This window comes from Macrotis lagotis, chromosome 4 (genome assembly GCF_037893015.1).
Source record: "Macrotis lagotis isolate mMagLag1 chromosome 4, bilby.v1.9.chrom.fasta, whole genome shotgun sequence".
Taxonomy (NCBI): domain Eukaryota; kingdom Metazoa; phylum Chordata; class Mammalia; order Peramelemorphia; family Peramelidae; genus Macrotis; species Macrotis lagotis.
This window is the reverse complement of record NC_133661.1, coordinates 74,143,482-74,171,185: the sequence shown is the minus strand read 5'-3', so window position 1 is coordinate 74,171,185 and position 27,704 is coordinate 74,143,482. Positions and strand designations below refer to the sequence as shown.

General features: G+C 34.0%; 1 protein-coding gene across 1 annotated transcript in view; it reads left to right on the top strand.

Annotated features, from left to right (window-relative positions):
* Positions 1–27,704, top strand: part of PARG (poly(ADP-ribose) glycohydrolase) — a 118,870-nt gene that overhangs the window by 48,823 nt on the left and 42,343 nt on the right. The window contains exons 10-12 of the mRNA XM_074233141.1: positions 14,114–14,193; positions 19,829–19,889; positions 25,992–26,067. Coding sequence (XP_074089242.1) covers positions 14,114–14,193; positions 19,829–19,889; positions 25,992–26,067 — 217 coding nt within the window. The remainder of the gene's footprint in view (positions 1–14,113; positions 14,194–19,828; positions 19,890–25,991; positions 26,068–27,704) is intronic.

Sequence of the window (27,704 nt, the reverse complement as noted above, 5' to 3'; positions counted from 1 at the left end):
AGAAATTGATGTACAAATCTGTTTAAGGTCCTAGAAAAAATACTAATACAGAAATTTTGTTCTTAACCTGTTGTGGATGGTGCTAGATAACATATTTCCCTTAAAAGCAAAGATGTAGGATTTATTTTTACTCTGAGGCAAAGTCTTGCCAAAATTTTCTCAACTGATTTTATTTAATTAATATTATGAAAGTAACTTCTATAACAACTCAAAACATTTTTTTCTCTCATTGTGCTTTCATTTACTTTAATTTTATAATGTATGAATTATAAGCTTAAGCTCCTCTAAAATCAAATAATTTTAGATCTGCTATCAGAAAGGTTTAGAACAAAATGGGAAAAGGAACAGTTCAAAGTACTAAAACATAATGACATATTCTGTATATTAGTTAATAAAAGATTGTCTGTGTTTTCCTACCATGATTTGACAAGGCCATCGATCTATTTTATCTAACCAAAGACACTTTATCCAAAAGGTCAAGAACATATGATTTATGGTTCTTTTTTTTTTTTTTTTGCTTCCCAAATATATTGCTTGGCATAGTTTGAGTCCTTATGACAACAGGTACTTTGAATACATTAGTAGCTTATAGTTATCTGGTAGTAATGTTATGCTGCTCTCCTTTGCTTACCTATAAACTGGAAGTGGAAATAGCTCTATTTTGATTTGTAAAAATGCTTTTAGATTCAGAAATATTTCAGTTGACCTACTAAATTTTCATTAGTGTTATTAGGAAAAACCAATTTATAAAATAAGCATTTGTAACTATCATTTCTAGAATTGAGCTACTTAAATTTTTATGTAGGGTTTTTTATTAGTGGTATCAGTGTTTGTATGAACAGTATTTGTCTACACTAGATTAAAATGTGAGCTCTTTGAGAACAGGGACTATGTTTTTTTCTTTTTTGTAGCCCCTTGTGCTTAGCACAGGACTTGATGTTAAGTAAGCACTTTATTGAGTCACTTGGAGTCAAGAAAACCTTGGTCATATCTTGAAAGTCACTTACCTTCTCTTCCCTCAACTTCATTATCTGTAAAATGAAAATGATAATGTCATAGTACTTAATCTCACTGGGGGATGAGACTCAAATGTATATAAATATATGTAAAATACTTTATAAACTTTGAAGTTATTTTAAGAAGCAATAGTAATCTAAATGAAATAATACTATATTTGGAGTCAGAGGATCTGGATTCAGACCTGGTTTAATGGGTAGACCCAACCAATAGTTGAACAACAGTAATATTGAATACATTAAGCCACTGTCAGGTTAAAAGGAGATAACATTTGTAAAGGCAGTTTATAAAATATACTATGGCTAGATGCCATAGTATATACTTGCCATAGATGCCAAGGAAGACTTCCTCCTGAGTTGAAATCTGACTTTAGATACTTAATAACTGTGTGATCCAGGGCAAGTGACTTAACCCTGTTGGCCTCAGTTTTCTCATCTGTAAAATGAACTGGAAAGGAAATGGCCAGCTACTTAAGTGTCTTTGCTAAGAAAATCCAAAATGGGGTCAGAAAGAATCATACATAAGTAAAATGACTGAACAACAACAAAACCAACAAATAATTATTAGATATTCATTTGGAGACTGTCACTGTTGGAGAGTCACACGACTCTATTATATTTGACTTGCATTATTATTTTTTATTACTGAAATGGATAAAAGCATACTTGACATGTTTATTCAATTTGCACAGGATACAAGACTAGAAGGAAAAGCTGACATACTAGATGATAAAACTGGGGGATCGGGGCAACTAGGTAGTGCAGTGGATAGAGCACTGGCCCTGGAGTCAGGAGTACCTGAGTTCAAATCCGGCCTCAGACACTTAATAATTACCTAGCTGTGTGGCCTTGGGCAAGCCACTTAACCCTATTTGCCTTGTAAAAACCTAAAAAAAAAATTGGGGGATCAGAAAGATTAACTGACTAGAACCTTGACCTTAGTCTAATAAGATGAATTTGAATAGAGACAAATGGAAGGTTTTCTATGTAGGTTCAAAAATTCACTTCAGAATTTGTCTGAAAAAATGCCTTAGCATTTTATTGGAAAGCTTATTTAGAAGTCAACAGGGATTTTTGGTTAACCAAAAAAATTCTAATGCGATATAGACCAGAATAAGGAAAAGAATAATGCCTAGGACGAAGGAGACAATAATCCTACCATACTCTCTTTGTGTCCAACCACGTGTTGAATTGTGGAATGTTTTGTTTTCTTTTCTTTTCCTATTTTGAGAAGAATGTTGACCAGCTGGAAAGCAGCCAGCATGATAAAAAGCCTTGAGATTTTGCCATTTGAGATTTGTTTTGCCTGGGGAAGAGAATGCTTAGAAGGAACATGATAAGTAGTAAGTTTTGCAGGGCACATTTTAAGTGCTCTCATTTTAGCCTCACAAGAACAATAGGAGATAAGTGCTTTTATTATCCCTATTTTACAAATGAGGAAACCGGGGCAGAGAGATTTAAAAATTGCCTACTTCACAAAGCTAATATCTGAGACTGGATTGGAACTCTGGTCTTCCTGACCTCAAGTTGATTGCTCTATCCACTGCAGTTCTGCATGATAGATGTCTTCAAGAATTTGAAATTTCTCATATGGAAAATGGATTTAACTTATTCTCTTTAGTCCTGGATGCAGAACTAGGGGTAATAGATGAAAATTGCAAAGAAACAAAATCACAATATTGCTACTATTTGGGGAGCAGGTTGAATGACTCAAGGTGGAATGAATTACTTTAGAAGATAATAACTTCCCATTATTGGAAGTTTTAGGTAAAAGTTCAAAAACTATCTATCTATTATTGGCTATTTGTAAGTTCTTGTTCAGATTCTTGTTCAGAGATAGTTTGGATTGGGTGGTTTCTGAGATTCTTTCTAAACAATCAATCAATTAGTATGTATTAAAGGACAACTGCTTTGCTAGGTACTAGGAATTCAGAGATTAAGCCCCTTACTCAAGGGGTTTATATGAAGGGTTATGCCATGTTCATCAATAAGTAAACATAGATATTATGTACAAAATAAATATACTGTGATTTGTGTGTAGGAAGGCACTAACAACTGGATGAGTCAGAGAAGATCTTTTAAAGGAGATGGTATTTGATCTTGTCTATGTAAAGAACTAGGGTTTCCCAGAGGTAAGGTAAGAAAGAAGAACATTTTAGGTGTGAGGGACAACTTATACCAGGCAGGTTGGAAATGGAATGTTGTATGAATGAGTAATATATAGTCAACTAGAGGGTGGAAAATGTACTAATTAGATTTTAAAGTATTTTTTAAAGCTTTTAAAGAAAATGGGGAGCCATGAAAGTTTCTTGAGCAGGTAAGAGATCTAGTCAGACCTGCATTTTAGGAAGAATAGTTTGGTAGTTGTGTGGAGATTGAAAAGAGAAGACACTGGATTCAAGAAGACACTTAAGAGGATGATATAAAAAATTAATATGAGAAGTGATGAAGGATGGCATAGATTAGGGTGTTATTGGTATGAGTGGAAAGAAGGGGATTGATAATGAGGGATTTTGAGGGGATAGATTTGACAAGATTTGGGCAATTGGTTGCATATGGAGTGGTAGGGGTGGCTAGAGCACTGGCCTTGGAGTCAGGAGTACCTGAGTTCAGATCTGGTCTCAGACACTTAATAATTACCTAGCTGTGTGGCCTTGGGCAAGCCACTTAACCCCACTGCCTTGCAAAAAAAAAAACCCTAAAAAAATAAAAACGTATATGGAGTAGCAGTGAGTAATTCTGGAGGGAAGACTGGGTTGAAAATATCTTTGACTTTCAAGAATGTGGTACTCTTCATAGAAATAGGGAATTTTTGGAAAAGATAGGTTTAGAAGAAAGATAATGAAATCCATTTCCACATGTTGAATTTGAGTAATCAAGCAGAGATGTACTGGAAATCCTAGAGAGGGAGGCCTGCTAAGCAGATTTGGAATTTTTCAGTTTAGGTGATAGTTGAGCTGATGAATCCCAAGAAGGCCTTGGTGAGAACTCTCGGACAGACTAATGTAAAGCAGTTGGGAGAATATTAATGATGATCTTGTTGAGGGAGAAAACTGGGAACAATTGTTCTGACAGATAAGAAAAGAACCATGGCACAATCTTCCAAAGAGGAATGGGTACTCTGGAACAATTGGTCATTGATATCACCTGCTGCAGAAAAATAGAGAAGAATGAGACCTATGAAAAGACCTTATTGAATTTAGTAACATGACTAAAGTTATTTTTGTCAGGTCCCTTTGAGTACTTGAAGACAATTATTATGTCATAGAATCACTGTACCCTCTTATTCAGAGGGTATGCACATATTTCCATAAATCAGAATTCCAACTTATTTTTCAAACTAATTATGCCGTCTTGCAACTTAACTAACAATATAATTACTGTACCAATCATTTCATAACTCAACCAACATGTGTTTTTTTTTTGACAAATTCTTAGAGAAATTTGATACAAAGATTCTCTCCCCCCCTTCCCCTTCCATTCTGCTACTTCTCTTATCCTGGTAAGTAATTTCCTTTGTGCAGAAGCTTTTCAGTTTCAAGTGATCAAAATTTACTGTTTCATCTTTTGTAATTTCCTCTGTCTCTTGTTTGGTTAAGAATACATCTCTTATTAATAACAGTAAATTTATTATTTTTTCCATTTCTAATTTTTTAGAATATAATATTAAGATTGTGTATTTGCTTACAATGCATTGTATAATACAATGTAAGGATTTGGTCTAAGCTTAATTTCTACCAGAATACTTTACAGTTTTCCCAGCAGTTTTTTTAATCAGATAGGAGTTTTTTTCCTAGGTAATTTATGTTTTCTACTTTATCATACTCCTGGGTTATTGAGTTCTGATTATTTCTAATTCTTTCTTGTCTAGTTTGTTCCATTGATGAATCTATTTTTTAAAACTAATATGAAATGGTTTACATTATTGTTGCTTTTATGATATGTTTTGAAGTCTAGAAATTCTATTCCCCTTTTATCCCTACTTCTTTTTTGGCCCCCCCCAAGACAATGGGTTTAAGTGACTTGCCCAAGGTCACACAGCTAGGTAATTATTAAGTGTCTGAATCCGGATTTGAACTCAGGTCCTCCTGACTCCAGGGTTGGTGCTTTATCCACTGCACCGCCTAGCTGCCCTATCCCTACTTCTTTTTATAATATTTTAAATGTTTTTTTCTAAATGAATTTTTTTTATTTCATCAAGTTCCATGAAGTACCATATCACCTTAGTAATTTGCTGCATATAGCATTAAAGGTAACAAGGAAATTTGATGATCTTGTCATTTTTATCATATTGACCTAGCCATGAATTATAAATATACTTCCAGTCATTTATATTTTTCTTTATACTTTATAATTTGATCTCTGTCTTTTTTGTGCTTTGGCAGGTTAATTCTCATATATTTTAGGCATTTTTTAATAATTTGGAATGGGATTTTCCTTTATATTATTGCTTCTTGTGTTTTATTGTTATGTAGAAATGCTGTTGATTTTGGGGGGATATATTTTGTAGCCTGCAACTTTGCTGAAGGTATTGTCTCAGTGAGTCTTGCTAATTTCCAAGAATTTCCCAAGTAAACCATCATATCAGCAAATAGGAGTAGTTTTATCTCCTTTATCTCTCTTTTTGCCTTTAATTTTTTCATCTTACTGCTGTTGCTAACATTTCTAGAAGTATATCAAATATTTGCTTTACTACTGTGTTTATTAGAAAAGGTTCTTGTGCATGCCTATTGCCTTTGATGCTTGCTTTTGGTTTTAGATACATGATTTTGTTTTTTAATAGAATTAATTACATTGTCTGTTTTCCTGATGTTGCACCATATTGCATCCCTGGTCTAAATCCCACTTGCTTATAAGAAATGAATTTTTTTTTTTTGCACGGCAAATGGGTTTAAGTGGCTTGCCCAAGGCCACACAGCTAGGTAATTATTAAGTGTTTGAGACCAGATTTGAACCCAGGTACTCCTGACTCCAGGGCTGGTGCTTTATCCACTGCGCCACTTAGCTGCCCCAAGAAATGAATTCTTGAATAAATTGCTATAGTCTGTTTGGTGGTATTTTGTTTAATATTTTAGTCATTGTTCATTAATCACATTGTCATATAATTTTCTGTGCTTTATCTTTTTCTGGTTTAAGTGTCTTGTAAAAGGATTCTTTAAAAATTTGAATTTTCCTGTGGATCTCTAAGGTCCAGAAGATTTTTTTTTTCCTCCTTTGGTAGTTTCTTTGTACCTAGATTTGTTTTCTTTTCCAATATCAGTTCACTTAAGATATCTACCTTGTCTTCTGATAGTTAGGATATTATATTTTTGATGCTACTGCTATATTTTGTGTTTTTTTTTAAAGTTTATAATTGTACAAAAAAATTCTGATTATTTTTATTTTTTCTAGTTTTATGGTGTTTTCATCTTCCTTACTTGCTCTTTTACTGATTTGATTTGCTCTTCTTTTCTTTTTTAATTAGAATTTGCTGTTGCTTTTGTTGAGTCGATTTTCAGCAGCATCCTGACTGTTTGTGACCCCATTTCAGTTTTTCTTGGCAAAAATATTGGAATGATTTGCTGCTTCCTTACAGATGAGGAACAGAGCCAAACAGGGTTAAGTGACTTGTCCAGGGTAACACAGTTAATAAGTGTCTGAGTCTAGGTTTGAAATCATGAATAGGAGCCTTCCTTGGCATTCTATCCTCTTCACTAGCTAACTGCTCTGAGAGTTTATTAGTTTTATTGGTCTTTTCATTTCTATGGATTTATTTTTTCCAATTTATTTATTTCCCTCCTAATTTTTAATATTTCTTCTTTTTTTGCTTTTCTTAGATTTATTAATTGGCTTTCTAATTTTCAAAATGCATATTCAATTCATTAATCCGCCATTTTTTGATCTTGCTGAGTATGTTTATAAGAATATAATTTCTCCCTGTGTACTGTTTTATCTGCATCCTAGAAATTTGACATGTTTCATCATTATAATTTTGACTCTGCAGATAAAGAAGAGGGACCTTTTCTTCACAATGAAATGCAACATGTGTTCTTTGTTCTTTGACCCACTCATTATTTAGGATTTTAAATCTCCATTTGGTTTTATATCATTTTTATTTTTTGTTCTCCCTGAACCAGTTACTCTCTTTATTGCTTTATGGCAGGAATGAGGATCTTCTTTTCTGCCAAGGGCCCTTTGGATATTTATAACATCATTTGCAGGTTAAGTTTAGTCAAACATTTAATTAATTCACTCTTTTTTTTTTTTGCAAGCAAAGTGGGGTTAAGTGGCTTGCCCAAGGCCACACAGCTAGGTAATTACTAAGTGTCTGAGACCAGATTTGAACCCAGGTACTCCTGACTCCAGGGCTGGTGCTTTATCCACTACGCTACCTAGCCGCCCCATAATTAATTCACTCTTAAAAACTCTAGATTTATTGAATTTTGCGTCTGGACTGCAGTTGCTTTAACACCACCAGACAAATACAGCCAGGCTGGAGGTTCCTAACCCCTGCTTTATGATCTATACAAATATAACTGTTTCTACATTTTTATTTTTACTTGCAGTATCTCTGTGCTCTGGTACTTGGTAAATTTTTTTAAAAATTATTATTATTATCATTATTATTATTATTATTATTATTGGTTTTTTGCAAGGCAATGGTGTCAAATGACTTGCCTAAGGTCATACATCCAGGCAATTATTAAGTGTCTGAGACCAGATTTGAACTCAAGTCCTCCTGATTCCAGGACCAGTGCTCTATCCACTGCTCTACCTAGCTGCCTTCTACGTGGTTAATTTTTATAAAAGTTCCATGAGGTACATTATATGTGTTGTGTGTGTGTGTGTGTGTGTGTTCCCATTACATATATAGATAGGTCTAGATATTCATATATATTTTTTCTTTTTTATGCCATTTAGACAGTATTATAAATCTTAACTCCTTTTTCCCTAAGTTTTTTCATTTCCATATTTTCCTTTTTGTTTATCATTCTATTAGATTTATCCAAAATTAAAAGAATGATAATGAAGTCTTCTGTCACTAAAGTGTTACTGTTTGAGTCTTCCTGCAGTTCTAGTATTACCTTCATGAATTTGTATGCTAAGATATTTGGTATATACAAGTTTATTACTAATATCAGTTTGTTGTCTGTGCCTTCTTTCAACATAATATTGTTTCCTTTTATCCCTTTTTAAATTTTTTTTGAATGTTTTTCTCTTGCTTTCTCAGATAGCTTAATTGCAACTCCTGGTTTGTTTGTTTTTTTTGGCTTCACTTGATGCATAGTAAAAAAAAATTCAATCCCCTTGGTTTTATTTTGTGTATGTCTTTGTTTTTTAAATGTGTTTCTTGTAAGCAACAGGTTGTTGGTTTTTCTTTTCTTATCCTGTCACTTTTTTGTTTTATTGGATTGTTTTATATTCTCACATTTGCATAGGTTTGCATTTTCCTCTACCTCTAATATTGTCCTCACAATTATTGGGTTTTCTTTTCTTTTGTTTTCTATCAATTTTGCTTTAAACATGTATCATAACTAAAAACATGCAGTGACTTATGGTGAATAGAAGTGCCATCAGTGAGTGCAATTTTCTGCTTGGCATCACTGTTACAGAGAAAGGAGAGGGACCTTTCCTTCACAATGAACTGCAACATTTGGCAATCCCCTTGTCCAGAAAACTGCTGCAATATTATGATACCTCTTTTCAGAGTGTTTAAGATTTTTTTAAGATATGTGGGATCTATATTTTGTAATGTACTCTTTATCTTTTTAATTGGACATTCTAATTGTGCCTTTGAATTTATTTTAAGACATAAGGTTCAATTGGAAGGTTTTAGGAGAATTTCTTAATGATGGGAATATGAATTAGTAGAATGAAAATACCGTCTTTTAAAGAGCATTTGTTTTTGCTGGGACATGTCTAGTCCCTGATTTGTGTATAAACAATCTGCTAATCAGCATGGCATGTTAACTGAGGATATTTAAAGTATGCTTTGGGGGAAGGAGCCAGGATAACTACTTACTTTCCTTTTGATTGATGACCAGTTTGTAACAGTAATTGTTAAAGACATTTTTCCTCTTTGATATTCACTGAAAACAAGTGTGGTGGTCTCAATTTTTCTCAAATTTTCATGCCAAAGATTTAGAAATGTGGAGAGGCTTTGATGTATGGTTTATTTTATTTTGAGCCTAATTAGATGATAAAAGGTCAAATGAATACCTGAGTTCAAAAAGATCTTGAAAGAGGTAGCTGAACTAAACTGACTAAAACTTACTAGAATGAAAATTTATGGAAGTGTAGCTAGGGTTTTTAAAGAGTATGACTCTTGCTTTGATCTGACTTTTTTTTTTTAAAGAAGAAAGTAAATTATCTTAAATGAATTCTGTTCTGAATAATGCTGTAGACTGATTTTCATACTGCATTCCTCTAGGAGATTACTTCAGAAAAAAATACACTTTCTTAGTATCTCTACTTTTTGTTTTTTCTTATACTCTTGGTAAGCCTGATTGTTCAAATGTAAAAATATGCTAACATAGTCCAAGAAGAACAGAGACAGTGTGTTATGAGTTGAGCACTGAATAGAGAAATAAATAGCTGGATTCAGATCCTGCCTCAGGTCTCTATTGAATGTGTAATACTAGAGGAATCACTTAATCTTTCTCGGCCTCAGTTTCATTAATGATTAAATAAAATTGAGGGAATTAGACTCAGTGGCCTTTAAATTTTCCAGCTCTAAATCTGTGATCTTCTGAAAAGCAAATCTTTCCAATTTTCAAGTAACTAATGAAAGCTGAAATTAGAGATTTAATATTATGACAGATTCAATATAGATTTTCCCCCTATTTTATTTTTGATCACCTATTGAGAGATTAGATTGGTGATCTTGAATATCTGTAGTTGTGTATTGTTGAAGTACCTGTTATACCTGTTGGATATAATATATTTCTATTTACATCTGTTTTTTGGCTTATACCACTTATAATTAAATTTATGTGGCACATAAAAGATTTTTCCTTCCATTATCCACTGGGAGATGAGTAACCTGGGATATAGTTATCTGAATCAAATAAAGCAGTAAGAGTATGTGGTTAAGGATTGAAGTCAATAAATTGAATAAGTCTTCCTTTTATTTATTATAGTGCTCTTACGTCCTGCTTCGTTATGTTAAATATCCCTGACCTTCTCTTCTGCCTGCCTTTTTTTTGTCCCAGAATTCGTAAACATCCATAGAAAGGCTTCCAATTTGATTAGCATTGATGTTGCTAAGATTGCTTGGAACCCAGAAGGGCAAAGATAAATTGTGGGTTGCTGCAGAGTTCTGCCCTGGGTGACTTTTACATCTCTCAGTCACTGTTTTAGATTGAAGTCTTGGCCAGTCATTTGACAGAACATCTTAGAAGAGAAAGAGTGACTTCCTGGCTGAAAGTTTAAAGTTGAATTTTATTAATTACTTCCACTTGAAAGGGAGGTGGTTGTACTTGTACTTGATTTACAATACACTTTAATGGAATGAATTCTTAACTTTTAATGTATGATTTGGGGCCAAGAATCATATTTCATTAACTTTATATATTCCTCTGAGGGAATTGCGTTGTTCACCGTGAGTGTCCCTGTGTCTGGAGGATAGTACCAATTAATAGGGACGTGACCCTTGTTCCACCTCTTCCTTTTAGAATAAAGATAATTTACTTAGAATAAGCTTCTTCTGTTAGAAAAGTGAAGTTGCATGATGAATTTTTCCTATTCATATGCTTAAATAAGCTCCTTTAGAGGTTATTTTACTAAATATGTATTCTTACTGCTAAACACAGTAGGTGCTTAGTAACTGCTTATGGAATGAATATTGCCCCGTAACCAATAGTTAACCATTAGTCCTATCTTCCAAATTGACTTAGTAGTGTAAAGGGACTTTCATTGTCTTTGGATATGTGCCTCTGTGCTGAGGCTTTCTGCTTCAAAGAATATTACTTAAAGTGGTACCCATTCCTTGGGAAAAGAAAGAACCCAAGGGGTGGCTAGGTGGTGCAGTGGATAGTGCTCTGGAGTCAGGAGTTCAAATGCGACCTCAGGCACTTAATAATTACCTAGCTGTGTGGCCTTGAGCAAGCCACTTAACCCTATTTGCCTTGCATAAACCTTAAAAAAAAAGAAAAGAAAAAGAAAAAAAAAGGAAAGAACCCAAACTCGGGAAATTACTGAAAGTATAAAATTATATTATTGTAAGATAAGTTAACTCTTTGTTTTTTGTTCTTTTTTTATGATTAGCTTCATTAAGTATTAGCTTTAAATAGATAAGCAGGATATATTCCACAGCAACATTCTACAATTTGCAACTAAGTTGTGCAGTGGATAGAGCACTGGCCTTAGAATCAGGACTGGAGTTTGAATCTAGCCTCAGATACTTGACTTTTACTGTGTGACCTTGGGCAAGTCAGTTCACCCTGATTGCCTCACATATAGGATTAATATCTAGCCACTGGACCCAGATGACCCTGGAGGAGAAAGTGAGGTTGGTTACTTACCACAACCCCCCTCATTCAAAGCCAGCTCACATGTTTGTCATGGCATCATCTCCCTGATGTTGTGGTCTTCTTTGAAAATGAAGGACCATAAATAAAATAAACTGAATTTTTCAATCAGTACTGGACTTGAAGTTATGACGATCTGAGTTCAAATTCTACTTCAGATGCTTAATAGCTCTGGCATCCTGAGCAAGTCTCTTAACCCCTTCCTGCCTCACTTTCCTCATCTTTTAAATGAAGGAATTGGAATTGATGGCATCTAAGATTGCTTCCACCTCTAAAATTATGATTCTACAATTCTTCCTATGGATAGATGGGCAGAGGAAATGTTATTGGCCAGTCAGGAAGAGAAGAAAATGAAGAATAAGTTAGGTCTCAGCTTGAAATTAGACTTAGGAAAACCAAGAAGCAGATAAATTGAAAACTCTAACATATCAATCAGGAGTAGATTTGCAAAACAAATAGTGCCCATAATTTGCAAAAGATGAAAGTAACTGCCAGTCGATTCTTTATCACCACTGTGATGCATTTATTACCTTAGAGCCTCCTGAAATACTTAATTTGTTTTTGTGAACATAGAAAATACTAAGCCCATTTGGAGAACATGGGTTTTTTTAAAAAAATTAATACTTATGAATTGACTTATTTTTTATTTTTATTTATTTTTTTTGTTTTTGCAAGGCAATGTGGTTAAGTGACTTGCCCAAGGCCACACAGCTAGGTAATAATTAAGTGTCTGAGGTTGGATTTGAACTCAGGTCCTCCTGACTCCAGAGCCGGTGCTCTATCCACTGTGCCATCTAGCCACCCCTGAATTGACTGTTTTGAAGAAAAATTTGAAAGTTTTGGAGGGTAGTGGTTTATTCTGTTTCATAGCTGTTTTTCCCTCTCTGATTGTATCCTCAATTCCTTTGGTGAGGAAAAATTAAATTGACCTGTTTTATCCTGCTGTATAGGAAAAAGGGATTATAGAATAAGTCCTGATATAACCATTCAATTTATTACTATTCACTTTGTAGATATTCAGTTAAACTATTATGCTGTTCCTTTACTTTTTTGTCATCTATTAAAATGTTATGAGTTAGGGGCAGCTAGGTGGCACAGTGGATAGAGCACCGGCTCTGGAATCAGTAGTACCTGAGTTCAAATTTGGCCCCAGACACTTAATAATTACCTAGCTGTGTGGCCTTGGGCAAGACACTTAACCCATTGCCTTGCAAAATAAAAAAATGTTATGGGCTGAGAAATCAAATTCAAATTCATGAATTAAAATAACCTCTTTAAACATCAACCATTTTCTCAAAATAGATAAAACAGTTGAGAATTTTAGAAGAATTAATTGTTTTAAGTCAGTTAAATTACCACAGAATGCCTTTTTGAAAAAGTTAAATTCTTTAAATAAAAAGGACATCCAAGATGGCTTAATCTCTGAATTTTAAAAATAAGACTTTATTCACTAAATTTGTTATATTTTTCTTGATTAATGTTTAGTTAGATATTCACATGAACTATTTTCTCAGTTTTACAATTGGCCATACAATTATGTAGGAAAGCTTCATCATTCTCTTCCCTTCTTCCTCTTTCTTTTCCCCTGTCCTAATTCATTCTGTTGGCTCAATAGGATTTCTTTATTTAATTGTCTTATTTCTTTTGAAATTATATAAGTCTACTTTTTTAACCATGAAAAATAACTTATTTCAGCCCTAGAAAATAGACTTTACCTGGAGCATTTCTGATTTTAATCCAGGATGCCCAATATGGAAGCAAATGGATGCCATTACATCAGTTTTATTACCAGTGATTCTAGGATATTTTAAAAATGTTTTTGAAAACCATGGTCTTAAGCCCAAAAGGCCATTCCTGTATTAGACATCACTTAGTGAACTGTATACTCAGGGCATATTGCTTCCAAAAGCTCCCGCTGTTATTTCCTCTGGACAAATTGCATTATGTATTAGCAGTAACAATGCCATGTCATTTTGAAGGAAACCAAATTAAGTAGTACAAGTCCAGGTTGATGGAAGCTGGATGCTACGATATGTTTTGGTTACCACATAAAAAAATGTGTTTGCTTAATTAACAAAAGCAATGTAGTTCAAGACACTATTAACTTGTCACATTAAAAAAAAATCCAGATGTGAACATTTTGGCTCAAGACAATTTAATTGCAAAGTATGGAGAGACCATTTGTTCCGATCAGTTTGAAAGACTCATGGTATTAAGAAATATAAACATAGCTTGCCTTTTATAGGTCAGTAGTTGGAAAAAATTGTCATTCATGATGATATCTAGTGCCCTTAATTGACTCTGGGGAGGTACGTGTGAAGTTTTATTTAAAGCATGTTGCCTTTGAGATAAACAATTGAGAGAAACTACTTTGTAACCTAACCATTTTTTCCATATACTCAGGTTGTAGTTGATGTCCAGATTTTCTAGTTACTACTTGGAACAAAGTAGTTTGCAAATTTTGCTCTAGAAGAGGGTAAAGAGGTCCATGTGAAGGTTTTTCTCTTATCAGTTATTTAGATGATAAATTTAGTATTGCCTTCACCATTCAAGTAATTTTAATCTAGGGTTCTTTTTGTTATCTTTCAGATTGTTTGAAGGAAGATCAACGAGGAAGCCTGAGAAGCTTAAAACCCTCTTCTGCTATTTTAGAAAAGTCACAGAGAAAAGTAAATCCATTTTGTTCTTGCATGGCCTTTTCAGTGAAAGGGATTAGTGAATTCAGGTGGAGAACTGACTTTTGAGGATATTTTAATATAAAAAGAAAAAAACAAAAGTAAAAAATTCCAACTTTAATTGAAACAATAATTTTGTTTTTACCTTTGTGGGTTTTTATTTGTTCATAATCCATTTTGCTCTGAATATATGCTATTCTTTCCCCCATCTCTGACTTATCTAAGATCACAGTATGGTATATAATGGCAGTTTAAATCTCACTTGTTTTCCTCATTGGCCCCCACACCAGATGGAAGAGCCTATGCATATAGACGTCTGATCTAAGACTGCAAGATAAAGTAAATTCTTTCAAATTCCCAATTCTGCTTTCAAATTTTCAACAATTGACTGCATTTCAGACCTAGATCTGCAATTCTCAAAACTTTTCCCTTTCCAAGTCCCCAAATTGGCAAAAGGAAGGATTTAATTGGAGAATATTAGGAGTTATTCTTAGGGTTCTCCTGCTTAAAGATCTTGGCCTTTGTCTTGCTCTTTGGGTCTTTCATTTGTAGGGAGATGCTTCAAGAACTGGTCCTGGAAGCTGCCTCCCTAGGTCTTGAGAATTCATTGTCATAGATTGAAATTTTTGCATGACTTTTGGTAACTTAACTGTGTCATGGACTTTCCAGACTTGGCAATGTGGCCAGACTTAGAGCAAGAGAAGGATAATGGTTATGGAAAGAATATCTTTACTAAGTCTCTTTCATAGCTGCAAAAATTCTAAAATTCTAAATATTGTCAGTTACCCAAATAGGATAAAGATGAGGAGATTTTTCATTGGTCTGATTATAGGAGAAAGTTAGCCCTTCTAGCTTAGAGTCCTCAAACAAACTGAATCTAACCCAAACTTAGGCGAGGGAAGGAGAGTAATGAGGGAAGAGTAGGTGAACATAAACACCTATTTGCAGGGCTAATGTGCTTACAAGATCCGTGATATAAATGCCAACTAGATGAGAATAAGGATGAGAACAATTCTAGGACATCAAGGGCCCTAAAGGAAAGTGAGGAAATATCTTCTGTTTGACTACAAACACTTGTAAGGGCAGACAAGAGAAGAAGAGAGAGGTGGCAAGGTTTTTCCTAATGCACATTAGTAGCGTCTCCCTATCAGTGATGTAACACAGAAATTACACTTAATATGGATGGGTCCTTCCTGGGATAGAGGTGTCTGAAGATATGAGGGTAAGTCCAGAAAATAGGCATTGTGGGGTAATGACTGAAAAGTGTTCTTGTCTCATAAAAGGTCTGTGAGACTAGATGTGAAGAGAGTATTCTAGAAAATTGCTGATTTTGGAGAATTAGTGTTAATGGTATAGTTTTTTGACTATTTAGGATTGATATTAAGACACTGAGAAATTTAAATGTTTTGGATTTTTAATAGATTTCCCTTCTTTCTTCTGTTTCCAAGTTTGACTTCTCTACTGCCTTATAGTCCTGGTGCTTACATTTTAGGATGGCAAGATATTATTTATTTACTTTTAGGAAAAATAAGTTTCCCCCCAAATTGGTCAATTTTTGTTGTCTTTGGGCATGTGGTTAATATGGTATTTTGGTATAATTTTTTAATGTACACTTTGTTGATGTCTTTTTGCTTTCAAAAAAGATCACTTTAGGAGTGTGTGAACCCATAGTTGGACCACTTAAAGTGGTAATTTTCTAGATTTTCATAATGATAACTAGAGATTGGTGATAAAATCAATTGTGGTGATTTCTTATGAGAAATTTTGAGGTTGACTGCTTAACTGTTGGTCATCAGGTTTCTCTTAAGGGTAACCTGGCTGATTGAGAAAAGTAAAGCGTTTCATTATGGATATGCTACATAAGGCCTGTGCATAGGTTTATCATTTCATTGGGTCATTTTGAAGCCACATTGTTAAATTATCCTTCTTTTAGTTTGTAGTAGTCTTGTTGTGGGTGTTTTATATTTAATGCCTTGCATATACTGCCAAGACAGATTATTCACTTGTTTCCTGAAGGAATTAATGATAGCATCTATATGATTGCACTGAAATCTGTAAGCTACTTTGACAGGTATTTTTGGATTTGTCATTGTCAATGAATGAAATCAATAGTAAGAGATATCTGACTGTGATAGATGACAGAATTAAGTAAAATTTTAATCCTTGTATTAGAAAAGTCTTTTCCGTTATGAATGAGGTTAAGAATTCATAAGTACAAAAATATTCATATCAACTTTCTTTTTTGTATTAGCAAAGAATTGGAAACCAAGAGAGTACCCATCAATTGACTAATGGCTGAAAAAATTATTGTATTATGAATTTAATGTAATACCATTGTCCTGTAATAAATTATGAATTGGATGGCTTCAGGAAAATCTGGGAAGATCTGTATGAACTGATACAAAGGGAAGTGAGCAAAATCAAGAGAACAGTTTATACAATAACAAAACAGCATTCAACTCCAAAAGACTCAGAAATTCTGAGCAACATAGTGATCAACCACAATTCGAGAGGACTTATGATAAAACATGTTACCCACATCCAAATAATGATGTACTGAGTGCAAATTGGGGCTTGTGTTTCATTTTTGTTTTGGACATGGCTAATAGAGGCATGATTTATTTGACTAGAAATTTTTGTAATAGGTTTTGTTTTTCTTGTTTTCTCATTTGAAAGGGGCAGGTAAAAAAAGAGAAATTAACACCTGAAAATAAAATATTGAATTTTAAAAAAAATCCCATCTCTGACCACAGACTGGTTGTGTGACCCCAGATGAATTCTTTTAACTAGTCAAGTGTTCTAGGAATCTGAGACTGTAAATTGCAGGGAAGGTACTGACCTGCCTTAGTAGAGACAGCTTCTTCTCCTGGGGATCCTCCATATCACTGCAAAGATTCAGTCCTTTCTTTCATTTGTTTGAGAAAATGGGTAATTTTTTCTGCTTTTCTAAATCTGAGTAAAATAAACCCTGTTCCTATAACTAAACAATTCTAAATTTAGGGAAATGGAGTAAATTATGGTCTTTTTAAAAGGTAACATTTTTAACATTTCGATTAATTTGGGAAAGCACTAAAATTTTTTTCTGGGACAATCAAATGTAAAATCTTTTAAAAATGAATTCCACCAGCTAGCTTGTTTCTACTATTCAAAATTTATCATGGAACTAATTTCATCCTTAGAAATTTATAGATTTCAGAATTAGATGTTTAATTCTTAGAACTTTTATTCTCCATTTGTTACATCTTGAAACTGTAGTCTGAAACACTGTTCTTAATGACACGTAGCCATAAGCAGAAAGCAAGGTGATGAGAGTAGGAAGAGTATATAGTATATAGAGCAGTTTGGAACAAAATTTTGTATTGTAATCTACTAATCAGGCAACAATATTAATACTTTTTAAATCAACACTTTTACATTTTTTTCCTCTCAAGTAGAGTTCTTTGTTAAAGGTAATTTGGATAGCTACATACATAATGTTTTCCTACATTTTTATAGCATTTATAGTATTTGAAGGATAGCTAGGTGGTGCAGTGAAGGCAGGAAGTTGCATCTTTGTGAGTTCAAATCAGGCTCGGATACTGAGTTGTGTGATCCTTAACAAGTCACATTAACCCTGTTTGCCTCAGTTCCTCATCTGTAAAATGAGCTGGAGAAGGAAATGGCAAACCATTCCAGTGTTTTTGCCAAGAAAAATCCAAATAGGTTCATAAAGAATTGGACTTGACTGAAATAGTTGAAAAATAAAAACATGGTAATTGTTTTTTTCATAAGTATTTTATTTGATCCTCACATAAGCTACCTTGGGAAGGTAGAGCTGATGCTGTGCCTATTTTACAAATAAGAAAGTTGAGTTCAGGGTTAGCTAGGTGGCGCATAAAGCACTGGCCCTGGAGTCAGGAGTACCTAGGTTCAAATCCAGTCTCAAACACTTAATAATTGCCTAGCTGTGTGGCCTTGGGCAAGCCATTTAACCCCATTTGCCTTGCAAAAACCTTAAAAAAAAAAAAGAAAGTTGAGTTCAAAAAGATTGTAACTTTTTTAAGGTCCCATAGTCAGTAGTTGGCAGAGTAGAATTAAAATTCGCTACTGTACACACTGAATGTTTATTGTCTTTCACTGATGAACCTAAGATATGAAAAGATCCAGAAGTACCTTCTAAATATCAAAGATTATTTTTTCATTGTAGTTCTAATGTTGTGTAAGATTTACAAATTTATAATCTAGTAATTTTTTTAATTGGAATAATTGAAAAAATGAAATATTATATTCCTTAAAGAAAATTGTGTGTTTTGTATGAGCTTGATACTACATGGTCTCTATTGGTTCTTTCATCAGTGACTTTGTTCAAAGACCCATTCTTCCTAACTTTCTTTGGTCCTACTTGTCTTTTCTGCCAGTTTATATGCAACTGTGAGTTTCTCTTTGTCTCTTTCCTCTTTGTCTTTACAACTCATTATTTTTTATCTGTCCTTTAAATGACAGGGAAGAAATTTAGTATCTAAAAAGGCAGTTTATCCAAGGAATTGAACAATTTGATTACCTACTTTCCTCTTTGTATATATAAATATTTAAAGTTTATCCATTCATTCAAAAAAGGAATGACAGTGTTTGTTTCTAAAGATACATTTTTATAGTCTCTTATTTTCCAACACAACTTCAATGTGTGATTATTGAGATATTGTTGCTTATGATTGAGAATTTTTAAAATGAAAAAGCTTCCAAGGAATGAAATAATTAGCAAGCCTAATTTATTGAGAACTTTTCCTCTATTGTAGTTAATCGTTTCTGATATGTTTACTTGTATAAAAGTTTTTTTAAAAAAAATTAAGTGGAAAATAACTAGAAATGGTTGTACTTATTCATTCTACTCTTTGAATCAACTTAATTACCTTTAGAGATTATATATGTGTGGTTGTCACTTGATTTTTTTTTTCAGAAATGACTTCTTAAAACCAAAAGGACCATCACTGTAAAATAGCATTTATTGAATTAGTAATGTTTCTTTTTTCCTTCCCTGTGAAGTTGTTGGATCCCTAAGGATATATCCTTTTTCTTTGTTCTAACAAACCTCTTGATATGTATTATCTATCATTCCTATTCAACTATTAGGACTGAATATATTTTAACCTTTGATTTATCTTCCTTGACCTCAAAAGCATTCTTTTAAAAACTGTAACAATTTAATTTAAAAATATGGATAACATTAGTTACCAGACCCCATTGTAAGGATTTCTTTGTTTTATTTTATGGATAGGTCAATTATTTTATATATTATTTTTGTAGATATTTGTAGAAAACAAGGGTTTCAAAATGAGAATATTTTGCTAACCTTACTGTTCCCTACTGGGGGGGGGTGATGGAAGGAAGGGTGGAGGGAAATTTTGTAACTTGGAAATGTGTATGTAAAAATGCATGAAAATTTAAAAAAAATTTGCAGTCATCAAAAAAATGAGAATATTTTAAAGGGAAGAGCAAGTGTTATTTTTCTATATATTTATATATGTTTTTGGCTTCCCTAGTCATATCCATATTCATTTTTGTACCTACTCATGATCTGAAGAACAAACTTTTTAAAGTTGAATCTTGTAGTATGTTTATATGTGTACCTTTTCTTCTGTTGTTTTTGTAGAACCTACTGGCTTGGTGACATTTACAAGACAGAGTCTTCAAGATTTTCCAGATTGGGAAAGGTAAAGATATTACCTATGTTTTTCAATAGCATCACCATTTAGCACATGAACTAAAAAATTTCTTGTCATAGAATTGTATAGTTTTATAGCTACAACATCGTTTTACCACCACTCCTCCCCATCCATATTTGTATTTCGGTTTCTGACAGTGGAGGAATCATTTGCCTCCTAACAATTTCTATTGCCACTACTCAAATTTATACCTTATTGCCTCTTTCCTGAACTATTGCAATCATGTCCTGATATTGCTGTTTCTACCTACTATTCTATCCCCGACACTATTCTCAGATCTTTCTTCCTAAAGCAGAACTTTGATCATATCATTTCCTTGCTAAAGTAGCTTGACTTGCCATTTCCTATAGAATATAGTACATTCTGTGTATGCATATGTGTATGTGTGTGAGTATTATATATGTGTATATATATATCTATATCTATCTATGGATAGGTAGATATAGTCCTATAGAACAGCATTTGATTATTCGGTCTTGTATTCAAGATCTTCCATTGTCTGGTCCTAACTTTCCTTTCTCAACTTCTCTTAAAATTCTTCTTTATATACAGCTAATCTAGATTGTTCACCATTCCTGAAAATACCTTATAATTTAATATTTTTCTAACTTTGCTCATGTGATTATCTCCAATTGGAATATAAACTCTTCCTTCCTTCTCTTCAGATTCCTACCTCTTTTCTTTAAGGTCTGGCTTAGGTACTTTCTTCTGAAGTTTTCCATAATTCTCTAATTAGAAGTGATATCTTCCTCTAAGTATTTATAACTCTTTGGTGCTATCTTGTATTTAGGTCATTTAGCTTTGCTTTATATATATTTACAAATATATAATGTTGTTTCCAGAACTAGATTGTAAGATCCCTAAACGTAGTGATCAGTCTGACTCATTTGATCGTCCCAAATTGCCTAGTAGAATAATGTGTTAATTCAGTTAAGGAATCTTACATTTGGAAGTTTATCACTTTAGTCTTACACCCACTATTTTTTAAGATTTCAATTTAAGAAGCATTTATTGAGCATCTTTAGATACTCAGAATATAAAAACAGTTAAAAAGTCATCACTTCCTTTAAGGAGCTTACAATCTTGGGATGGGAGGATGGAGAGGAAGAGAAAGAACTTATTTTGACTTTGTAACTATCATGCCTATATTTGAATACCTCAAACACACTGAGCTCCTTTTCTCATTAAACAATATATTCCATTGTTGGAGAGTAATAATTCTTTTTTTTTCTTTTGACCAGCAAATAATACCCTGTGACATCTCCCACTTGTTAAATTTTAGTCCTTTTTTGGGAACAAATTTGTACTTAAAATTCTGAATGATGTTAAGGGTGATTAAGGGGCTGTGCTGCATAAGTGCTAAGGTTCAATGGAGAGTAGAATCATTTAAAATAAGAAATACTTCAAAATATAGTGTTATTCTATATACACATATGTACATACACAAACACATGGAGCTTTGACTAAACCAAATTTAAAAAAAAATTTCATTAATGCTAAAGATCATCCCTAACTGTTGCTAACTTAATGTCTGTAGTTTGTAAAATTCTGTAGACATTAAACTCAAAAGTATTATCGGGTTATAGCTATCACTATTATGTCTGTGCTAATGCTTTTGGTTTATATATTCATTTCTACTTCTTGATATTAATTGAGGTAATTGTAAAATTAGCTCTTCAACATTGACTGGAATTACCCTCATTAATATTGCTTGGAATTGTATGGTGAAAGGGGATTACTTCTCATGGCAGTTGCTTGAGACCACCTGCATTAGAAGGGGGCACCTGAAGAACTAGGGGTTAGGAGTCTCTTTTTATGCAGTCCTCTCAGAGGCTTTGTGCGGCTCTAGGAGCTGCATGTACCTGGAACACTGGGCAATCCCAACCCACTATGTTAGGAGAGATGGACTTGGAAGTCAGTCCAGCACATTGACTTTGTGTCTCTAGGCACATGATAACATAATAAGAGAAAAGAAACAGATTTTTTAACTGATATAATTGTAACCATAAAGACATGGAGAAAAAAAAAAGGTAGCGTTTCTTCATCTACAAACTAGAGATAATAGTACCTTTCTCCCTGGGTTCTATATAATATGGACTGTTTGTCTGTGTAAGGGTCTTTGCAGGGTTGATGACAGCTCTGGGCTCAAACCCCAGCTTTCTCTGACTAGACATCCTGAGGTGATGCAGCTGTCTGAGAACCTTCACTTTCTCTGATATTCAGTATTTATCAGGGACATATCTAAAGTGTCATTTACAGAAGTGAGATCGCTACTATTATAGGTTACAGTGGAGTTATTTTTTAAGAGTGGTTGGGGTGTGGTACAGAGAGCCTGAGGCAGAACTCCGAGGATCCAAGTTCAAATCTTTGTGCTGGCTCATGCTTCATCATTGAGATGATGAAAGTGTCCTTTAACTTCCTTTGAATCTCAATTTTTTTCATTTGGAAAATGAAGGGATTGAACTAAGTGACTTCTGAGATTCCTTCAAGTCTGCTTGTGCTTCTCTGATCATGGGAACCTGGATTTTCATCTCTCAGATAAGGAAAATAGTCAATAAGTCTGTCAGCAAACATGTGGGAAGTGCCAGGCACTGTGCTAAGCTATTAAAATAGCTAATTGTAGGTGCAGTAGACTGTTTCCTGTATAGTACTAGTGTAATTGAAATGACATGGCATGAGTATCCATTTGTTTTTTGAAATGTCTATGCATTTCATTTCCAAAACTAGGTTAAAGAGAATTGTAGAGTTGAAGTGTGAGAACTATTATATCACTGATAGTTCTGTGAACTTTACAAGGTCTCAATGCTCGATAAATGTTTGACATTTTGGTTTGAGGTGAAGTCTCAGATATCAAGTCATGGTGATGATTTTTTATTACTCATTGTAAAGATTACATAAATCAGTGAATATTGTACATCATTCATATTTATATACATGTGTATAAATTAATAAAGGTAGATAGATATAATTTTTATTTATATGTCTAAATTATTCTATTCCTCATCCTCAGCTGAGGATAGCTTAAAGAAAAATAAGACTTTTTTGAAATTAAATGTTTGTTAGATAATATTTTTGCTTAGTATAAAGCTAGAGACTTATTAAGAAATAATAAATTAGCACAGACTAATTAGGGACAAGGGATAGCTCCTGCTGCTATTAAGTAATTTGACTGTCCTGTCACCCAGTTAATACTGAAATATGAAGAGGCCCAACCAGTCCACTGTCTCCTCTTCTCACTACCTTGTGGTAGGAGAGGAGAGGAGAGAAAGACATGCCAGTTAGACTAGCTCACATAATTCTGATGCCAACACTAGAAACTTTTCCTATGAGAGCATGTTCACTCAGTTGCCAGTGGACAAATCTTGTATGATTTCCTTCTGGACTAATAGACTCTCTCTGCACTTCATAATAGTAGATTTTAACTTGGTATACATACATACATACATACATACATACATACATATATACACACATGTATATATGTATGTATTTGTTTTTTTGCAAGACTTTGGGGAGGTTAAGTGACTTTCCCAAAGTCACACAGCTAGGTAAGTATTAAGTGCCTGAGGCTGGATTTGAACTTAGGTCCTTCTGGCTCCAGGGTAGGCACTCTATCCACTGTGTCACCTAACTTCCCCTTAAAACTTGATATGCAAACTTTTTTTTTGGTAACTGTATCCAATTTATAATAAGACATAGAGAGATTAAAAGACTTCTCAGTATGCTGAATCAAGATTGACAGGATCAAGTGAGGAGAGAGGTGCTGCTAGATTGTCAGGGCCCCCAAACAAATTTAGGATTATGGGTTTGGAATTCCCAAGGAAACCTGGGAATTCTCCGATCCAGCCCTCTTATTTTATAGGTGAAAAAACTGAAGCCTTGAAATTTTAGGAGAATGGGTGGTGAAATGTAAGAGCTAGAATTTCAATCTAGATTCTCAGACTCCAAATCCAACTCTTTCCACTATCCCATATTATATTCATCAACATCACAGTTTGGAGGTTTATTAACCCCAGCTTTTGAAAATTGGTAATCCAACTGAAATTAATATTCCAAGATATCTGACTTTAAAACTGGAGTTAATTTTTCTGGATCATGCTGTCTGATCTCTTCAGTGACAGCTTTCTTAGCAGAAAATGGTTGGAAAAATAGAGTGATAAAGGATGAAGTTGAAGAATATGACCTCATGATATTTCTTCGCCTTGTGTGCCCATTGTGTATTATAAGGGGTTGGGCGACTGAATGGAGGCTGTTTTGTAATATATTTGATACTCATTGAAACCAAAGATGAAACAGTAATGTTTGTCTGCTCTGCTCCTATAGTTTTCTCCATGACTTTGAAAATGCAGTCATTTTCAACATTTTTCAAGAAATAAAGAACTTCAGGGGCGGCTAGGTGGTGTATTGGATAAAGCACTGGCCTTGGAGTCAGGAGTACCTGGGTTCAAATCCAGTCTCAGACACTTAATAATTACCTAGCTGTGTGGCCTTGGGCAAGCCACTTAACCCCATTTGCCTTGCAAAAACCTTAAAAAAAAAAGAAATAAAGAACTTCATTCAGCGAGTCAAATCATCAGGTATGGACTTTCTCATGGACTTGCTATGCCAGACATTGTTTGAGTCTGAGACAAATTTGAGGCTTAGTTAAGATAGATTCTATCATTATGGATGGAGCTTACAGTGTAGTTTGGGACTATGATATATAAAGCTGTAGTATAAAATAATACTTGGTAAGTACATAAATGAGGCCAGGAAAAAAGTTAGGTAATTAGACGTGTACCAGAACCAGCTCATCCCAGCTCATAAGAGTATCTTGTTAAATTTTCAGTGTGGGGCAGCTAGGTGGTGCAGTGGATAGAGCACTGGCCCTGGAGTCAGGAGGACCTGAGCTCAAATCTGGCCTTAGACACTTAATATTTGCCTAGCTGTGTGACCTTGGGCAAGTCACTTAACCCCATTGCATTGCAAAAAAACTAAAAAAAAATTTCAGTGTGAACATTTACACCTCAGAAATCGACAAATGTTACATATTAGCTTGATTTATTGTTTTGTTGATTGTATAGACAGATAAAGTAATAGAGAATGTTAATGCATATTCATCTTAAAAGTATTATTTATGCAATTTTTTTTTCTTAATTTGGGGAGAGCTGATTGTTAAATATCAACACAGCCTGGGGTGAGGGTCAAGTCATTACTTGAATTGGGAGAACCTTTGTGGAGGTCTTAGCATTTCAATTGAACTTTGAATGATAGGTAGGACTGAAAAGATTTAAAACTGGAGAGATACTTAGAGATAATTTAGTTTAATCTTCTCATTTTGTAGATGAGAAAATCAGAGTCTCAAGAGGTAAAGATTCTATATGTAGTAAGTAGTATAGTAGAGATATGGGTTTGTGTTTTCTGACTCCTGTGAGGTAGCAAGATATATTGGAGAGGGCATGGCTCTGGAACCGGGGCAAATGAACTCAAGTCCTGTTTCTGATGCTCACTACTTGTGTGACTTTGGGCAAGTGGACTAGATAGTGTCTAAGGTCCGTACAGCTCTAGATCTGGGATTCTTGTACTCTTTTTACTATACCATGCCTTCCTTAATCATTTCACTACATTGGTTTTCTTAATATCCTATGCTAAGATAGTCTACTTCTTTTTAACATAATTCATATAGTTTCCCGAAGAAATGGAAAAAAGAAAATAATATTAGCATGTGACAGAATTCAAACGTTCTTTGGTTTTAATTTAAATACAGCCTAGGTAAACATGTCAGTGACTGTTCTTTATGAAAGGGGAGAATGATTATGTTTTCTGGATGACTTAAAGGCAGTAAGTCAATTTAGCAACCTTATGAATAAAGGAATAAAGTAGATCAGTATTTCTGTGGCCTACATTTTCAACAAAAAGAAAAATATAATTAGCAAACAAATGAAAATTGAACCACTGAGAAAATCATGTGGGCTTTATTGAATCTCTCCACACATACCATTTGACTTGTTTTAAAAAGGAGAAAAAAAAGACAAAAACATGGTAGTAGAGCCTTTGCATATAGTGAAAAATTCTTCTACAGATTTAAAGGAAAAATCTTTTTAATTGTAGGTGTGAAAAAAAATTAACTCGGTTACACGTAACTTATGAAGGTACCATAGAAGGAAATGGACAAGGCATGCTACAGGTAGGTGAATAATAACAGAAACGGAATTTTGGTTCCTATCTTTTGGCGATCTACAGCGAATGAAGGAATTTTGCCCTCTTTTTTGTATACCCTGAGTTGATTTTCAGTTTGTGAAGCATAATGACTGAATAAAACAACAAAATGAGTCATTTTGACAGCCTTTGTAATGCTGATACTGGCCAGATCACCCTCTGTGTTTCTCCTCAGTGCCTATTCAGAAAAGCCTTTGACAGAAAGCCTGAGATCTGGGTAGCCTCTGCCTCTCAGTGCAGACAGACGATGAGTGTAGACTGACAGCAGGGGACCATGTTTCAAGGGTATAATCTTGACAAGTTGTCACCAAGCTCTTCTTCGTTTTTCTCCATAGTTGTTCTGCCTCAGCTGTTGTCCAGATTGAGATGCTCCTCATCTGAGGACGGCTTTGTTTTGGTCTGAGAGCCAGTCAACTAAAACAGATTGATAAGGGGGACCTCTCCCATATCTAGCAGTTGTTTTATTTTGAACAGGGAGCATACTTTTCTTGTTGTTGTCTTTTTTCTTTTTTTTTAAAGACATTGATTTAGTTTTATTTCATGGTAATTATTCATATTCCTTTCCTCTGTATTATTGTCTTAACTTTGGGAAAGGAAAATTGCAATTCAAAATGCTCCATGTAGGTTATCATTTTTATGATATCAGCGAACTTTTCATTTTTACAGTCTCACAGTTGAGAGATGAGTGTGTATTTTGGCTTCTATTCTCCACATCCGTAGAATGTACAATCACATCATCACAGAATCTCCAAATTAAAAAGGCCTTCAGAGGCCTGTTAGTTCAAATCCTACTCAAGCAAGAATCCATGCTCTTAGATACTTGGTGAGTGCTTGGTTTTAGGAAAGAAACTAGGGAGTGAGCACAGCTTTACAGTGATCTTCTGTCAGACTAATGTAAAGGACTAATGGAGGTTGATATTTGAGCATAATTTAATGGCTTTATTAAAGGTCCCCTTTTGTGTTCTTTTTCTAGTTAATATGATGAGACTGGTTATTTAAAAATGGCCTTTTAGAATTAATTAAAATTAATATACTATAAGGAGGGAAAACATGTTCACTTTTTAATCACTTTTTCTTTGTATTTTGCTCAACCAGCAGTTAATAATCATTATCATCATAGACTTACTTTGTGCTAAACACTTTACAGGTATGATTCATTTGATTTTCACCAGTCATGATAGTGAGGTACTTTTCTTATCCCATTTTACCAATGAAGAAAAGGAAGCCACCAGGGTCCCACACTGTCACAAAGCTAGGAAGTGACTTGTCTGAATTTTAACTCAGCTCTTCCCTGATTATAGGTTCAATGCTCTAAGCATTGTAACACCTAGCTATCTGAACTATTATTTGAGAATTCTTTTTTAAATATGTTTGACCACATATCTCATCTTCTTTTCTTGACATGCCAGCTTTAATTATTGATGCTAAGCTGGTGCTCATCATTACTTGTCCACAACATCAACCTTTTCTATCCTTTTTTTCAAGTTGTAATGAACTGGCAAGCTTTTATGAAGGGCCTGCCGAGTGTTAGGCACTATACTTGTGCTGGGCATTCCAAAATAAACAGGAGATGGTTCATTTTCTTTTCCTTTCTTTTCTCCTCTC